The 14088-nt window shown below is 42.2% G+C and overlaps 1 protein-coding gene across 2 annotated transcripts in view; it reads right to left on the bottom strand.

Annotated features, from left to right (window-relative positions):
• Nucleotides 1-3055: 3055 nt before the first annotated feature.
• Nucleotides 3056-14088, bottom strand: part of MAL (mal, T cell differentiation protein) — a 49442-nt gene continuing 38409 nt past the window's right edge. The window contains exons 3-4 of one of the 2 annotated variants that reach the window (XM_036751164.1): nucleotides 12092-12238; nucleotides 3056-4399 (exon numbers count right to left, since the gene is read on the bottom strand). In XM_036751164.1, coding sequence (XP_036607059.1) covers nucleotides 4325-4399; nucleotides 12092-12238 — 222 coding nt within the window. In that variant the 3' untranslated portion in view covers nucleotides 3056-4324. The remainder of the gene's footprint in view (nucleotides 4400-12091; nucleotides 12239-14088) is intronic. The other variant, XM_036751163.1, reaches the window with a different exon arrangement.

Below are 14088 nucleotides of genomic sequence, written 5' to 3'. Positions count from 1 at the left end.
CTGTTTAGGAACATAGGTAAGACCTGTCTTCTTGGTGGGATTTATGCTTCTGTTACTTTTAATATACATTCAAAATATTTTGCTCTTATAAAATTGTGATGAGTTCTGGAAGCCCACTCATTCCCTTAGGAAAGGTCTAGTGAAGTAATGAGTCATCTGAGAGTGTGGGAAAGTAGACTAAGGTGGAATCCAGGGAAGTGGTTAACATCATGTATTATACATGATACTTATTTACATATATATCTGATTGCCCTTATCAAAATGGAAACGCCTGTGGGTAGGAACTTCAAATTATCTTTGAATTAACAGGTCTTAGCACGGTTGCACAGCACTTAGTTAATAAGCATTTATTAAGTACCTACAGTGTTCTAGGCACTGAATACGTGTAAGTGTTGTTGAAGGGGTTTCTTGAATCATACATCTAGGGTCCAAAAGGGCCTTTCATTGTTCAGTCCTGTCTGACTCTTTGTGACCCCATTTGGGATTTTCCTGGCAAAGATACTAGAATGGCTTGCCATTTCCTTCTCCAGCTCATTTTATAGATCAGGAAACTGAACCAAAAAGAGTTAAGTTACTTGCCCAGGGTCACATGGCTAGTAAGTATCTCAGATTTGAACTCAGAGAGATGAATCTTCCTAACTCCAGGCCCAGTACTCTATCTACTATGCCACTCCTGAAAAGGATGAAGGAATTATCAAGAGGCCAGGAGGGTTCAGCATCAGCCACAGAGCAAAGGTGTGGTCTGGCCTACTGTCAGTGGGGCAATCTGGAGCCAATATTCAGATGCAGTTTAGGAGATGACGAGAAGATGGGTACTGCAAGGGATTGTGGGTCCCATCAGTGCTGGAAATCTGATTTGACTGATAGTAATGCATCATATGGAAGGACCTGGGCTTTGCCTGGAGAATATCTCTGGCCGACATTATTTTTATTCAGAAGAAAATTCATGAGGAAGAATGATAAAGTAGATAGTTTGGCTTCAGAAGGCCTGGGTTTGAGTATAGGATCCACCATTTAGTAGCCGTGTAACTGTGGACTTATCACTTGTCCTCTTGGACCCTCAGCTTCCTCATCTGTAAAATGAGGCAGTTGGGCATGAAGATCTCTAGCTTCCTTCTAGTTCTAACACTGGAAATCTCCACAAGGGCAGGATGTCAGCACCATTGCAGCACCACAAGGAGAACTCTCCTGAGAGATCAGGGCTTTGTCCCAGCTTCATTTAGGAAGACAAGCTTTCTCTCCATCTCCCAACACAGACTCTCAAGGGCAGCTCTAGGCAGATCACTGAGATTTGTTCTAGGCTTCCTGTGTTCCTTGTCTCCTGCGGGAAAGGGCTAACCTAACTATGGTCATCCTTCCTAGGAATCCTCCATCTGTCTATTAGCCTTTCCTCTCCCAGCTGTCTCCCATTCATTCAGATCCACTGCTAGGTAACTGGGAGGCCAATATAAGCTACCTCTCTGTGGAACATGGTGATTAGATGGAAGACTATATTCAGAATCAGAGGACCTGTGTTCAAATCTTGCCTCTGCCACTTATTGCCTTTGTGACCTCAAACAAATCACTCCACCTCAGTTTCTTAATCTGTAAAATAAAAGGTTTGATTTAGATGTTCTGTGAGGTCCTCTCTAGTGCTAAATCTATAATCCTACGGTCCCTTAAGGCCTTAGCCTAAAGGAATAACTTCTTTTGAGAAGTGTGGCCTCTGTGGCTAGGAGTGTGTTGTATATTTTTGGTCAGAGGAAATTTCTAAAGCCTCAAATCACATCAAGAACTGTTCCTTTCTAATCTCTTTATGTGTAGGACAGCAACCAGCATGGGAACTAAGAGGAGAAACAGCCTGCAACTACTCAGGGTATAGCATGAATGTTTGTGATATCCAAAGAGGCATAATTTTTAATGTTATTTTGAAGAATGTGTATATGTCTAATACCATAAAATTCCACCCTCCCTAGGATGAATCCAGACACTGAAGACCTTTTCTGTCTTACCTTTGCCAAGTACTGGAGCTGTGACCATCATCAAGGTCAACTGGACAACAGGTGGACAAATGTAACTCCTGACTGCTTTTAATAGATGCCATGGGAAGACAGCAGGGTGGCTGCCACTTGAATCCTGGTGTATGGTTCATAGGATTACAGATCTCTAGCTGGAAGGGACCTCAGATTATCTCGTCTTGTCCCGCCATTTCACATATAAAACCGAGACTCAGGGAATGAAGTGATTTATGCAAGTTCACACAAGTAGTAAGCGTTAGAGTTAGAATTTGAACCTAGATCCTTGGACTCCAGACCCAGTGCTTTTTCCACTATTCCAACATAGCTACAATAAAATTCCATACAAATGCTGGAGTCGAGAGGGAAGTCACAAAACACTCTTCTAAGAAATAAAGCACTCTGATATATATGAAAGACGGGATAGTGGATAGTATGCTGGATTTGGCATTGGGAAGATCTGGGTTCCCATCTCCACCAAGACCCTTACTATTTGTGTGAACTGGAACTAATCAATTAATCAACTAATCTCAGAGACTCAGTTTCCTCAGTCGTAAAGTAGGGATAACAACATAGGGCATACCTACCTGCCTCATAAGGCAGTAGTGAGGCTCCAATGAGATGGTGTATGTAAAAGACCATATGGATTTTAAAGTATCATATGTGTATATACACATGTGGTTGTCACACATGTCACTAGCAGGGTAGGAGGCAAAACAAATGGCCTACATGTCAAGAACCCTGGGCTCCAACATTGGCTCTTCCTCTTATCAGTCATGGACCATGGACAAATCCTTTCATCTCTCCCAAGCTCTATTTTCTCATGTGTCAAATGGGTACAGTAATTCCTACCAGGGTTCTTACAAGGATCCATAGAGATGTGGGTGAAAGGGCTTTGGGAACTGTGAAGAGACGTAAGATCATGAGGTGAGAGTAGTATGTACATTTGGGGGTGTGGGGGATGGGACCCAGAAGCCTCTTGGCCAACTGTATGTGGCAGGCTTCCAATATGATTATGCATTTCTGAACAATCTCTTTTCTCTTTTCCATAAAACACCTTATAGAAATATGCAAGGAGTGTCTGTCACCTGGGAAGCAGAACCTGGGAGTCTGAATCCTTCTAGGCTCTGAATGATCCAAGCAAGTTGTTGAAAATAGAGTTTATTGTTGTCACTGATATTTGGAAATCTATTGAACAAAATACATGGCCCACTCTCTAAAGACAGTTTCTGAGTGGATTTTTTTTAACAAGCAATCAAAATAGCCCATCTGGGATAATTTTTTCCTGGTTTAAAGGATACTTTGGTAGGACAGCAAAATTTATTTTGCCTTGTAATAAAGGAGCTGTTGGGCAGACTCTGCAACCACATAAAGATGACTGCCAACAGTGGTAGTCCTGCATGGCCACTCCACAAGTGTTTGTGGTTGACCTACGGATAGTGGTGGCATTTTGAAAGTCACAGAGGAAGTAGAGAAGTGATATTGTCAAATAAAAACAAAAAACCTTGAAAAGCTTCTGTGGAGATGCTCAACTGGGATGTATAAAAAATTATCCAGAATCCTGCTCTTCTGAGAGGCACAGGATGATGCCAATATACATATTTGCTATCTGAACTTTACTGCGTTGAGGGAGGCACCATTTAATTATAATCAAGGGATTTCATGTAAACCATGATTGGAAGAATTTTACCAGAAATTGGAGAATTTTACAAGAAAACTGGTTTGAAAATATTTCATAAAGAATAGAAACTAAAGAATGTAGAGGCTGTATTCCTGGTATGTCTTGTGTAGCCACCCAACACCTGTGTTTTTTCATGGCTCATATCACTTTCCATGGCTGATAGATTATCTCCTGCTGTTGGTTCCAGAAAGAATCTATTCAGAGAACTCAATCCCTAGGACATGTGAGATCTCCTAAGGATCTAAAACCATGCATGGGATAGTGAGTGAGATCAAACGTGGCTGTAGGGAAATGTCTTTCATAGTTCTTGGGACCCAGCAAAGGGGTCCTAGGAGTCTCATTTTGTTGTCTACCTTCTCCCAGAGTTTAGCCCTTCAAAAACAGGAAATGATGATGAGAAAAAAGCAATCAATACTTGGGAGTAAACACAGCAAGCCCCTGACTCCCTATATGCAGTTAGTTATGTGAGCCAGTAAAGATAAACACCAACGAGAAACAGATAGGTTTCCACCCCAGCCTCCCCCCACCCCCACACACTTTGTACAAGAGAACAGAGATCCATTTGAGCATCCCTGACTTTTAAGAAGTCCTGGGAGGATGGCCAATCAATTAACACCTTCTGGATTTTTGGGTAAACTTCCACAGGATTTTATGACGACTTCCATCTGAGTAAAGAAAACACTGCATGGATCACGTATATCAGAGTGGCAACATATGCAAATACCTGTAACCAAAATAAATGAGCAATGATGAGTGCATGGTACTAAATGACAAGATATGGACCAAGAGTCATTCTTCAAACCTATGAACAGCTAACATCATAGATCATGGACCAAACTGCATGGAGGTACAAGTACAGGGGACTCTCAGTGCCCCTAAGGACAAGCCCCCTCCACCATTCTTTATAAGCCTCTTCTGCTCATGAAAGAGTAATGCCCCACAGGCACTGACTTCAGCCACTATGGGGTGTGTGTGTGTGTGTGTGTGTGTGTGTGTGTGTGTGTGTGTACACACCTGGTATAAGTAAAGATACAAGTAGATTTGGAAGGGATCTCAGATCTTATTTAGTCCCATCTACTCACTTCAACAGAGGAAGAAACTAAGGTCCAGAAAAGGAAAAGGGACTGGCCTGAGGTCACATGGTCACTAAGTGGCAGAGCGGGGATTAGAACCCAGGTCTTTTGGCTTCTCGGTCCAGGGCTCTCTCCTCCAAACCATTATACACATGGATTTATTCCAGAGAGTTGGTATTATTGTAAACTTAACATCTTTCAATAAATATAATCTAAATATGAAGCAGATAGAGTGATACAGTAGATAGAACACCAGGCCTGGAGTCAGAAAGACTCATCTTCTTGAGTTCAAATCTGGCCTCAGACACTTCCCGACTGTGTGACCCTGGGCAAGTCACTTAACCCTGTTTGCCTCAGTTTCCTCATCTGTAAAATGAGCTGGAGACAAGGCAGTGTTGTATAATGGAGTGAGTGCTCAATTTAGAATACTAGGTCCTGGAATGAAATCCTGGCTTTTCTGCTCATTGTCTTGTCATTAGAACTGGCCTTTTCCAATTTAGAGGCTATCTGTGTCCTAGTCACACCAACTGCTCCTGCCCAGTACCCTCTTTCTCCTGCTCTGCCCTTCCCCTTTTCTACAACCCCTAAATGAGGAAGCTTCCATACTTCCATTCCAAGGGTTTTCCATTCATTCTAGTAGCTTTTTGGCTTCTTCATAATCTTTCTTGACTATAGTCACGCCCGTGTAAAATTGGTGTAAAATTGGGGTGGCATTCTTTTCAAAAGGATTTCTGGCTTTTCCTTTGCAAATTTCAAAGGTAGGTGGTGCAGTGGATAGAGTGCTCTGCCTAGAGTAGGGAAAACTCATCTTTGTGAGTTCAAATCTGGCCTCAGACACTGCGTAGCTGTGTGACCCTGGGCAAGTCATTTAACCCTGTTTGCCTCAGTTTCTTCATCTGTAAAATGAGCTGTTGAAGAAAATGGCAAACCACTCTGGTATCTTTGCCAAGAAATCCCCAAACGGGGTCATAGTCAGCCACGATAGAAAAAGAACTGAACAACTGAAAAATACGGAGTAAGTAATTAAAACTTGAAAATTCAAGTATATCAGGTAAAAGATATAGAGATTTCGACTGCATTAGATTTTAATTGCATTTTAACCATTTAATTTTATTGGCTCCGTGGCCCCTTCTGAATTTGTCTGGATACATTTCATCGTCACCTTACGTTGCTGCTGTTGGGGTTTCTTCCTTCAATGACTGTAATGAATACACACATGGGTTCTGTTGCTGTTTCTGTTTAACTTTGTTTGCATCATAACGCAATTATATGCATTTGCATTTATTTGCATCTTCTCCCTCTTTATCCCCTCTTGACACTTTGTAGAGTATCTCTCAGTTTCTCATCAAGGCAGGGGAAGAGGAAGGATTCCTTTGAGTCTTGCTTGGGTCTGAGCTGAGCCTGTACTAAAGGTTCTGTCTGAAGAGCTCCCTTTTGGCAAGAATCCCACTGTGTACTCATTTGGAGTCCTGTGACATAGTAGCTGTGGGGCCACTTTCTATGCTAGGCGTTCCCCTATCTCCCTGCTCTGTTAGTACCTTCCCTTGAAAATTACCTTCCACTCCTATATACCTAGTATGTACATAATGACTGGTATAATCAGTGATATTTTATTTGCATAGTGCCTTTTTGCAAAGTTACATATGTAAAGTGCTTCAAGGTTTGCAAAGGCTTTTGATACGCAGTTTGTTTGCCTGTTTGGACTCCTTGGGGGCAGAGAATGTTTTTGCCTTTCTTTGCATCCCCAGGGCTTGGCACAGTGCCTGGTACATAGTAAACGCTTAATAAATGCTTGTGGGCTAACAGAAGACAGAGGACCCTGCCTCTAACCTCTCTAGTTCCTTTTTTAAGGACAAATGGTCCAAAGATCCAGAGACTTCAGGAGTAAAAAGGCTGCTATGAACTTGAGAAACTGTCTACCTTTTCTAGAACATGAGTACATTCTCTGTTTTCAGTAGCTATTGCTATCCTGAGGGAGAGGAGAGGCCATGACCTTGTCCCCTTGGCTCCATCTTCCTTTAGGGCTACTCTGGGCAGCTGCCTCTCAGCTATGATTTGAAGGGTAGCTGAAGGCTTACCTACCTGGAACCCCAAAGTTCTCCCCTCATCCACCCTTGCCACACATACCAGCCTGCTGAGGCACATCCTGGACACAGTATGCATTTTTAAAGGGTTAAAGCATGATGCCACCTGAAGAGAATGACCTATTAGTGAGATGGCACATTATCATGAACTTCCAGGTTCCACTCTCAGTTCTGTGTGACCTCGAGAGTGACTTCTCTGGATCTCAGTGTTCTGAACTGTTTGGTCCAGATGATATCTCTGGTCTCTTCTAGCTCTTTTTATGATGATATGAATTGTTTTTTTTGTTTGTTTTGTTTTTTAGAAATTCCTAAGGAACACAGAAATACCCATTTATGAGGGGCACACATCCATGAATACCAGCTAGGTTGTACAGTAGATAGAGCATTGGACCCGGATTCAGGAAGACCTGACTTTGTCTAGCTTCAAGATACTTTAGCTGTATGACCTAGGGCAAGACACACAACCTCTGACTGCCTCAGTTTTCTCAACTGTAAAGTGGGGATCACAATAGCACCTACCTCTTCGAGGTAGGTAATTATGAGATCAAATGAAATAATATCTGTAAAGCACTTAGCACGGTGGTTGGCACATAGTGTGGACTTTATACATGCTTCTTTCCCCTTCGCTCCCTTCTTCCCATTAGATTTAGCCCATTATTATCAAATAGAGAATATGACAGAAGGAATAAATCACAGACAGGCAAATTTTGTTGGGTGAAATGAAAGTAAGGAAAAGTCAAGTGTATGGAGTATCCTCTGGCCACTTGTCAGGTCCAAGGGATGGAACAGGAAGGAATAAGATAGAGGCAAGCTCTGCCCAGTTCACAGTTTAACTGGCGGGGGGGGGGGGGGGGGGGGGGGGCACCTCCCATCATCCCACTCCTTCTGCTTGGCCTCACCAGCTTTATTCTCAAGCGCTAGTCTGGCAGGTGAGGCCCTGGAACCTTACCTGCTTTCTAAATGGAATTTCAAAAACTGGTTTAGTGACTTAAGGACATAGGGTCAGAAAATTCTAGCCCAGGCAGGTTATTTATTCCCTCTGTCCTTCAGCGACTCTCAGACACGCCTACGAACCATAATCCATGCCCTGTCTCTGCCCTACCCCCTCCAGGGATGGAATCACAGCTGTAAAACTATTCAAGTTTTCATTGGCGGAAAACAATGAGTAACCCAAGTTAGCCAAGAACAGTCATTTAAAATAACTGATCTAGGAACTTTTAAGTGTTTTCTATGAAATCAGTGGGCTTGGGAGAAACCAAATGAGGCTTCAGGGAGTTACTCTATCAAAAATTCGTTTATTAACTTCCTAAATGAGGGGTGGAGATATATGGAGCAGGACAAGAAATGGGTCCTGTGAATGCTGCCCAAGTGTGCTACAGATTCCTTGCTGACAATAGAAAAGCTGGCCAGGTTTTTTGTTATTTCTAGATCTATCATCAGAAAACCTAGATTTGAATCCTCATTTTACCGGGTTGACCTTGAATAAGTCATTTTCTCTCTGAATCTGTTTCTTCATCTAAAAAATGGGGGTGCTAATTTGGGTGACTGATTGATGGAGATTCGTTAGTGAACCACAGGCTCAACAGAAATCAATAGGGTAATAAGTCAGCTAGAAAAACCTACCTTAAGAGCATAGCAACCAGAGTTATGAAAGTGAGAGGTCTATTATATGATTTGCCCTGGTCAGACATTGGAACTGGAACATTGATTTCAGGTTTGAATACTATATTTTACCAAGGATGTTGGTGGGCTGAAGAGATCTCAGGATGTTGAAGGGTCTTGAGTCCATTTCAGATGAGGATAGGCTGAAGGAATTGGGAATGGCTAACTTGGAGAAGAAAAGACTTAAGCGAATAGGAAAGCAAAGGTCAAATATTTGAAAGCTGTTGTATGGAAGGGGGATTAGACATGTTTTGCTAGGGCAAACTAGGGGCAATGAATGGGTGGAAGTTGTAGGGTAGGCTAGTCGGCTTGATATAAGGGAAAACTTCCTAATAATGAGGGCCATCAGAATGTAGAATGGGCTGCTTCAGGAGGCAATGGGTTCCTTTCGTTCCGTGATCCAGGGGTTCTTAATCTGAGGGGCCCGTGAATTTTGGATGGGAAAACAACTACATCTCTATTTTCATTACTACCCTTTGATTTCCTTTGTACCTCTAAATATTTTATGCATTTAAAAATATGATGATTCTGAGAAGGAGTCCATAGGCTTCAAACTGTTAAGGGAGTCCATGACACAAAAAAGATTAAGAACCCCTCCAAGGTCACAGAAGAACTCAAACCCAGGATTCTGATTCCAAGTGAAAAAATGGTACCCTTAGCCCACACTGCTGTAATATATTCTTGTCTCATTAATTTGGCTTGGGGTGGAAAGTCAGGAGTTTGGAGGTTCTAGTACCAGGTTATTTCTTAGATCAGGCCAAGTCACATGGAACTCAGGTTTCTTAGTCAAAAGAACGGGGCAGAAGTGGCCTAACGGAAAGAAATTTCAGTTTTGAGTAAGAGACACTGGGTGTGAATTTTGGTTCTGCTATTTACTACTACTTGGGTTAACCATTTAATCTCAGGTAGGCCTAAATCACACCATTTAAAAAACAGAGTAATAATAGCCAACATTTCTATAGTGTTTTGAGGTTTACAAAGCACTTTACAAATATCATCTCCTTTTGTCCCCACAATAATTTAGGGAGATGGGTGCTATTATTATCGCAGTTGAGGAAAATGAGGCAGACCGAAGCTAAGTGACTTGACAAGGATTACACAATTAGTAGGCAGAATTTGAACCCGGTTCTTCCCCCACTCCAGGTCTAGTGATCCCTAGCTCTTATACCACCCAGCTGTCTATATTTTTGACGTGTCTGGGCAGAAGGCTGAGAGGTAGGTGTGATAACAGAAAAGGCAGAACACCTGGGCTCTGCTCATGCCTTTCACGACTTACTGGCTGTATGACCTTGGGTATCTTGGTATTAACCTTCTGGGGCCCCAACTGCCTCATCTGTAAAGATGGGATATTATTTTACCAGTCTAACTGCAGGGACTGGATGAGGTGATCGCAAATCTCTCAGGTGTTTTTTCAGTCGTGTCTGACTCTTCATGACCCCATTTGGAATTTTTTTTTTTTTGGCAAAGATACTGAAGTGCTTCACCACTTCCTTCTCCAGCTCATTTTACGGATGAGGAAACCGAGGCAAACAGGGTTAAGTGACAGGGCTACTAAATGTCTGAGGCTGGATTTGAACTCAGATGTGTTGCTGTGGAAAGGGCAAGGGACTTGGGTTTTTATGCTGCTTCTGATGCTTACTTACTGGGTCATTGTGACTGTGGTTCCTATCTCTTGGAGCTTCAGTTTCTTCATCTGTAAAATGAGGCAATAGTTGCTATTCTTACCTTACAGTGTTGTCATGAAGAAAGCGACTTCTGAACAGTAAGATGCTACCTCCCTCTTCTAATGAGAGAGATTGGGCATGAGGGGTACTGAATTTTGCAACACTGCCAGGCAGTCCTCTTGACCACAGAGCCAGTGCTCTATTCACTTCACCACCTAGCTGCCCCTCCTCTAATTATCTTGTGTTGACTTATCTGAGCAAGACTTATCCTCCCAAACCCCCAGCTCTTGGAGGACAGGGAGTAATTGAGATTTTGTTTTTGTATCCTCAGATGAGGAAACTGAGGCAAACAGGGTTAAGTGACTTGTCTAGGGTCACACGGCTAGTAAATATTTGAGGACAGATATGAACTCAGGAAGATAAGTCTTCTTGACTCCAGGCCCAGCGCTCTATCCACCGCCCCACCTACCTGTCCTACTAAGTGTCAGGGAATGTATTTGGACCTAGGACTTCCTGACTCTAAACCTAGAATGCTAGACACTACACCATCTATTTGCCTTACATAGGTGGAAGGGGGCAGGGTGGGGTTGGGCCACTTGTGATTTTATTGGTATATGAATGTAAAATCATTTATTGCTTACTACATGTCAAACACTACGCACATGGACCTCCCAGTAAGTAGCTTCTCCTTCCCAATGCAGATTAGTAACTTCTGCAATTTATGGTTTTAGTGATTTGACTGGCTCCCTGAATGGTTAAGAGTTTGAAATGATTGAGTTGAAATGAGACAACAATATTTCATGCTCCTAGATTTCTTTATAGTCAACAAAGCATGGGGGGAAGGGAAGGTTGGGGAGATATCATTCCCCCCACTTAACAGATGAGAAAACTGAGGCCAAGAGGCATTATTCTTCTCCTTATTTCCTTTTTTGTGTGTCCTAATTTGTGTTGTTGGGAAAGTTTACATCAGAGAAAAGACTTGAACCCATATCCTTCTGACTCCAGTCCAGCTTACTATGCCACGCCTTATTACATACACAGTAATAGCTCACTAACCTGTTGTCAATGGGGGCCATGGACTTTCTCAGAGTCTCATTAAAAGAGCCAGTTTTGAAAGAACTGATGGCGTCTGAATACAGGTTGAAGCACATTTTTAAAAAAGAGCCAGTTCCCAGAGAAGTCATTGTCTAGACGTTTCAGTCCCTGACTTTGACCCTCAGCCTTCTCTATCCAGTTGTTTCGAAGGCAATGGCGGGAAGGTATGCATCGTAGACCAATGCTCCAGCATCATTTGACTTTAATACCCTGACCTTTTCTAAAAGGTCTCCTTCTCCAAGCTGTCTTGATAGTGTAATAGAGAGAACAGTGAATTTAAAATCAGAGGACACAGGGTCATATACCTAATGTATCAGAAATGAAGGTAGAACCCAGACCTCCAGGACGCAGCGTCCATCACTCTCTCTATTACGCAACAGTGTCCCCTCTCATTTCTAGTATTATCGTATACCTAATCTTTCCAAGTTCTAAGTTCCAGTCAGATTAGCCTCCTTCCTGTTCCCTGTATACTGCATTGCAGTATCGAGCACTCTCCAGCATCAGCACTCTAGTCTCGTGACTTTATTTTAGCTACCCTCTTTTTGCGGGCTGCACTCCCCCATCAATACCACCTCGCGGAATCTCTAGCTTCCTCCAAGACTCAGTTCGGGTGCCGTACCCATTGGGCTTTTCTTGATCCCCCAGTTGCTAGGGCCCTTACCCCCATCAAATTAAATTACTTTATATTTACTTTCTATGTTCTCATTTCCCTCAATAGCACGGAAACTCCTTGAGTGTAGACATTTTTGTGGGGGAGGTGGGTAGGGGGTATCTTTGTATCACTGGAGCCTAGCATCGTGAACATAGTAGGTGCCAAAGAAATGCTTGTTGGACTTACCACTGCAGAGATGTTTTCTTGGTAAGCTTTAAAGGTGTCATTGGCATATACAGAAGTTAAAGAGTCCTTTAAGCTAATTGTGGCCAAAGCTTCGAGCACTGAAGCACTCAGATAAAAGAGAGCCGCAGTCATGTGATAGGACACATCCTGGAAGGTCATGGAAAGAAACCAGTCAGTAGAGGGAAGCAAAAAACACAAAAACCTGATAAAGCAGAGGGTCCTAAACTTATTTAGCCTACTGCCCCCTTTTCAAGAAAACAAAACTACTCAGCATCCCCCTGGAAATCTACTTTCTTTATCCTTAAACAGTTTAAAAAAATTTGTGTCACTTCAAAAAACAATTTTTTTTAAAAATGACGTATCTTAAATTTAATAATTTATTGTAAATTTGTAGATTTTTTCCCGCATTGAAATTTTGATGATACAATATCGCATTGTATAACCATATAGTATCGTACTGTAAACAAGTCATTACAGGTACATATTCCTGCCATTTTATGCAAGACTGCCAACACTTGCTTGTTTAGACCTGTTGGTGGACTTGACCACTGATGGGTTATAACTTGCATTTTGTGTGTTTATTTGGAAAATAATGCAATCACTACAACTTTAACTGTTACACAACAGATGAAGCACGTACAAATGGTTTTTCAAAATTCTCTTCTCTTATTCCTTATGCCTTCACCACCCACTTATTTTTGTTCAACACACCCAAAATTGCACCCGAGGCTATTATAGAGTCTTCCCCCCCATCAGGCCAGTGTCTCCCAGGGGGCGGCATCGCCCACTTTGGGAACCAGTGAAAGGAAAAAGTAGCCAAGCCATTCAAAAGAAGGAATTACTTCCAAAAACTTTCAAGGACCTGTAACTTCATTGGTAGGTTACCTCCTTGGAGGGTAATTGTAACTTTTTTGGGCCTTCACAAACTACATTTGTGAATATTGTTGTTGGTGACCAAGCCCATGGTTTGCTTGTTGGTTGTTTTTTTTTTTTTGACAAAGATACTGGAGTGATTTGTCATTTCTTTCTTCAGTTTTCCATTTTACAGATGAGGTACTGAGGCAAATAGGGATTAAGTGACTTGCTCAGGGTCACACAGTTAGTAAGTGTCTGAGACTGGCTTTACACATATCTTCCTGATTCCAAGCTCAGTGCTCTATCCATTGCTCCCACCTAGCCTACTCAGGCTGAAAGAAAACCCAATCACCTGGAAGGCAGCCTTCTAGTGATGAGCCTGTAGCCAGAGTGACAAACACTCAGCAACCAGTCTCCCCATCCCCCCCAACCCCCCACCTCTTCCCCCAAACCTCATTCAAAACTCCTCAGTGGGGGCAGGAAACAGATTAAAATGTAGGCGGGGAATATTTAACAAAATAAATAAAAGTACAATATAGCATAGATGAGTATGATACACATAGGTTCCCAAAGTGGGCGATACCACCCTCCCTAGGGGATGCTGAAATGAATGGGGGGGGGGGAATGGTAGTAGTTTGAAATGATGCAAATTTTAAAAAAACCACTAAAGGGTTAAAGAAACTCGATTTCCAGGGGGGCACTGAGTAAGTTTTTTTAAGGGACTGGTAGGCCAAATAAGTTTGGAAACCTCTACATCTAGTCTAAGAGTTTTTTGGTTTTAATCTAGAGACTCATAGAATTGGTTGTTTTTTTTTTTTTTAACATTTTGATAACTGCCTTTCATTATGATTTGTTTCTTTTATAATCTTGTGCATTTTATTTTATGCATTTAAAAACAGTATTCTGAGACAGGATCCCATAGGCTTCACCATTCTGCTATAGGGGACCACATTACCAGAAAGGTTAAGAAGAAACCCTGCATCTAGGCCAAGAACTTGGCCTCATTTTGAAAGGCAGTTAAATGTGGCTTTCTCTACGACTGGCGGGAGATAAAAACAAACCAAATGACACTGGAGTATTTCCCTTCTCCATCACTTACCACAGGCTAGCAACAGACAACCCAGAAAGCTGCCCCTAGAACC

This window comes from Trichosurus vulpecula, chromosome 3 (assembly GCF_011100635.1).
Source record: "Trichosurus vulpecula isolate mTriVul1 chromosome 3, mTriVul1.pri, whole genome shotgun sequence".
NCBI classification, from domain to species: Eukaryota; Metazoa; Chordata; class Mammalia; order Diprotodontia; family Phalangeridae; genus Trichosurus; species Trichosurus vulpecula.
Note: the sequence above shows the minus strand (reverse complement) of the source record. Positions and strands in the feature narration are given on the sequence as shown.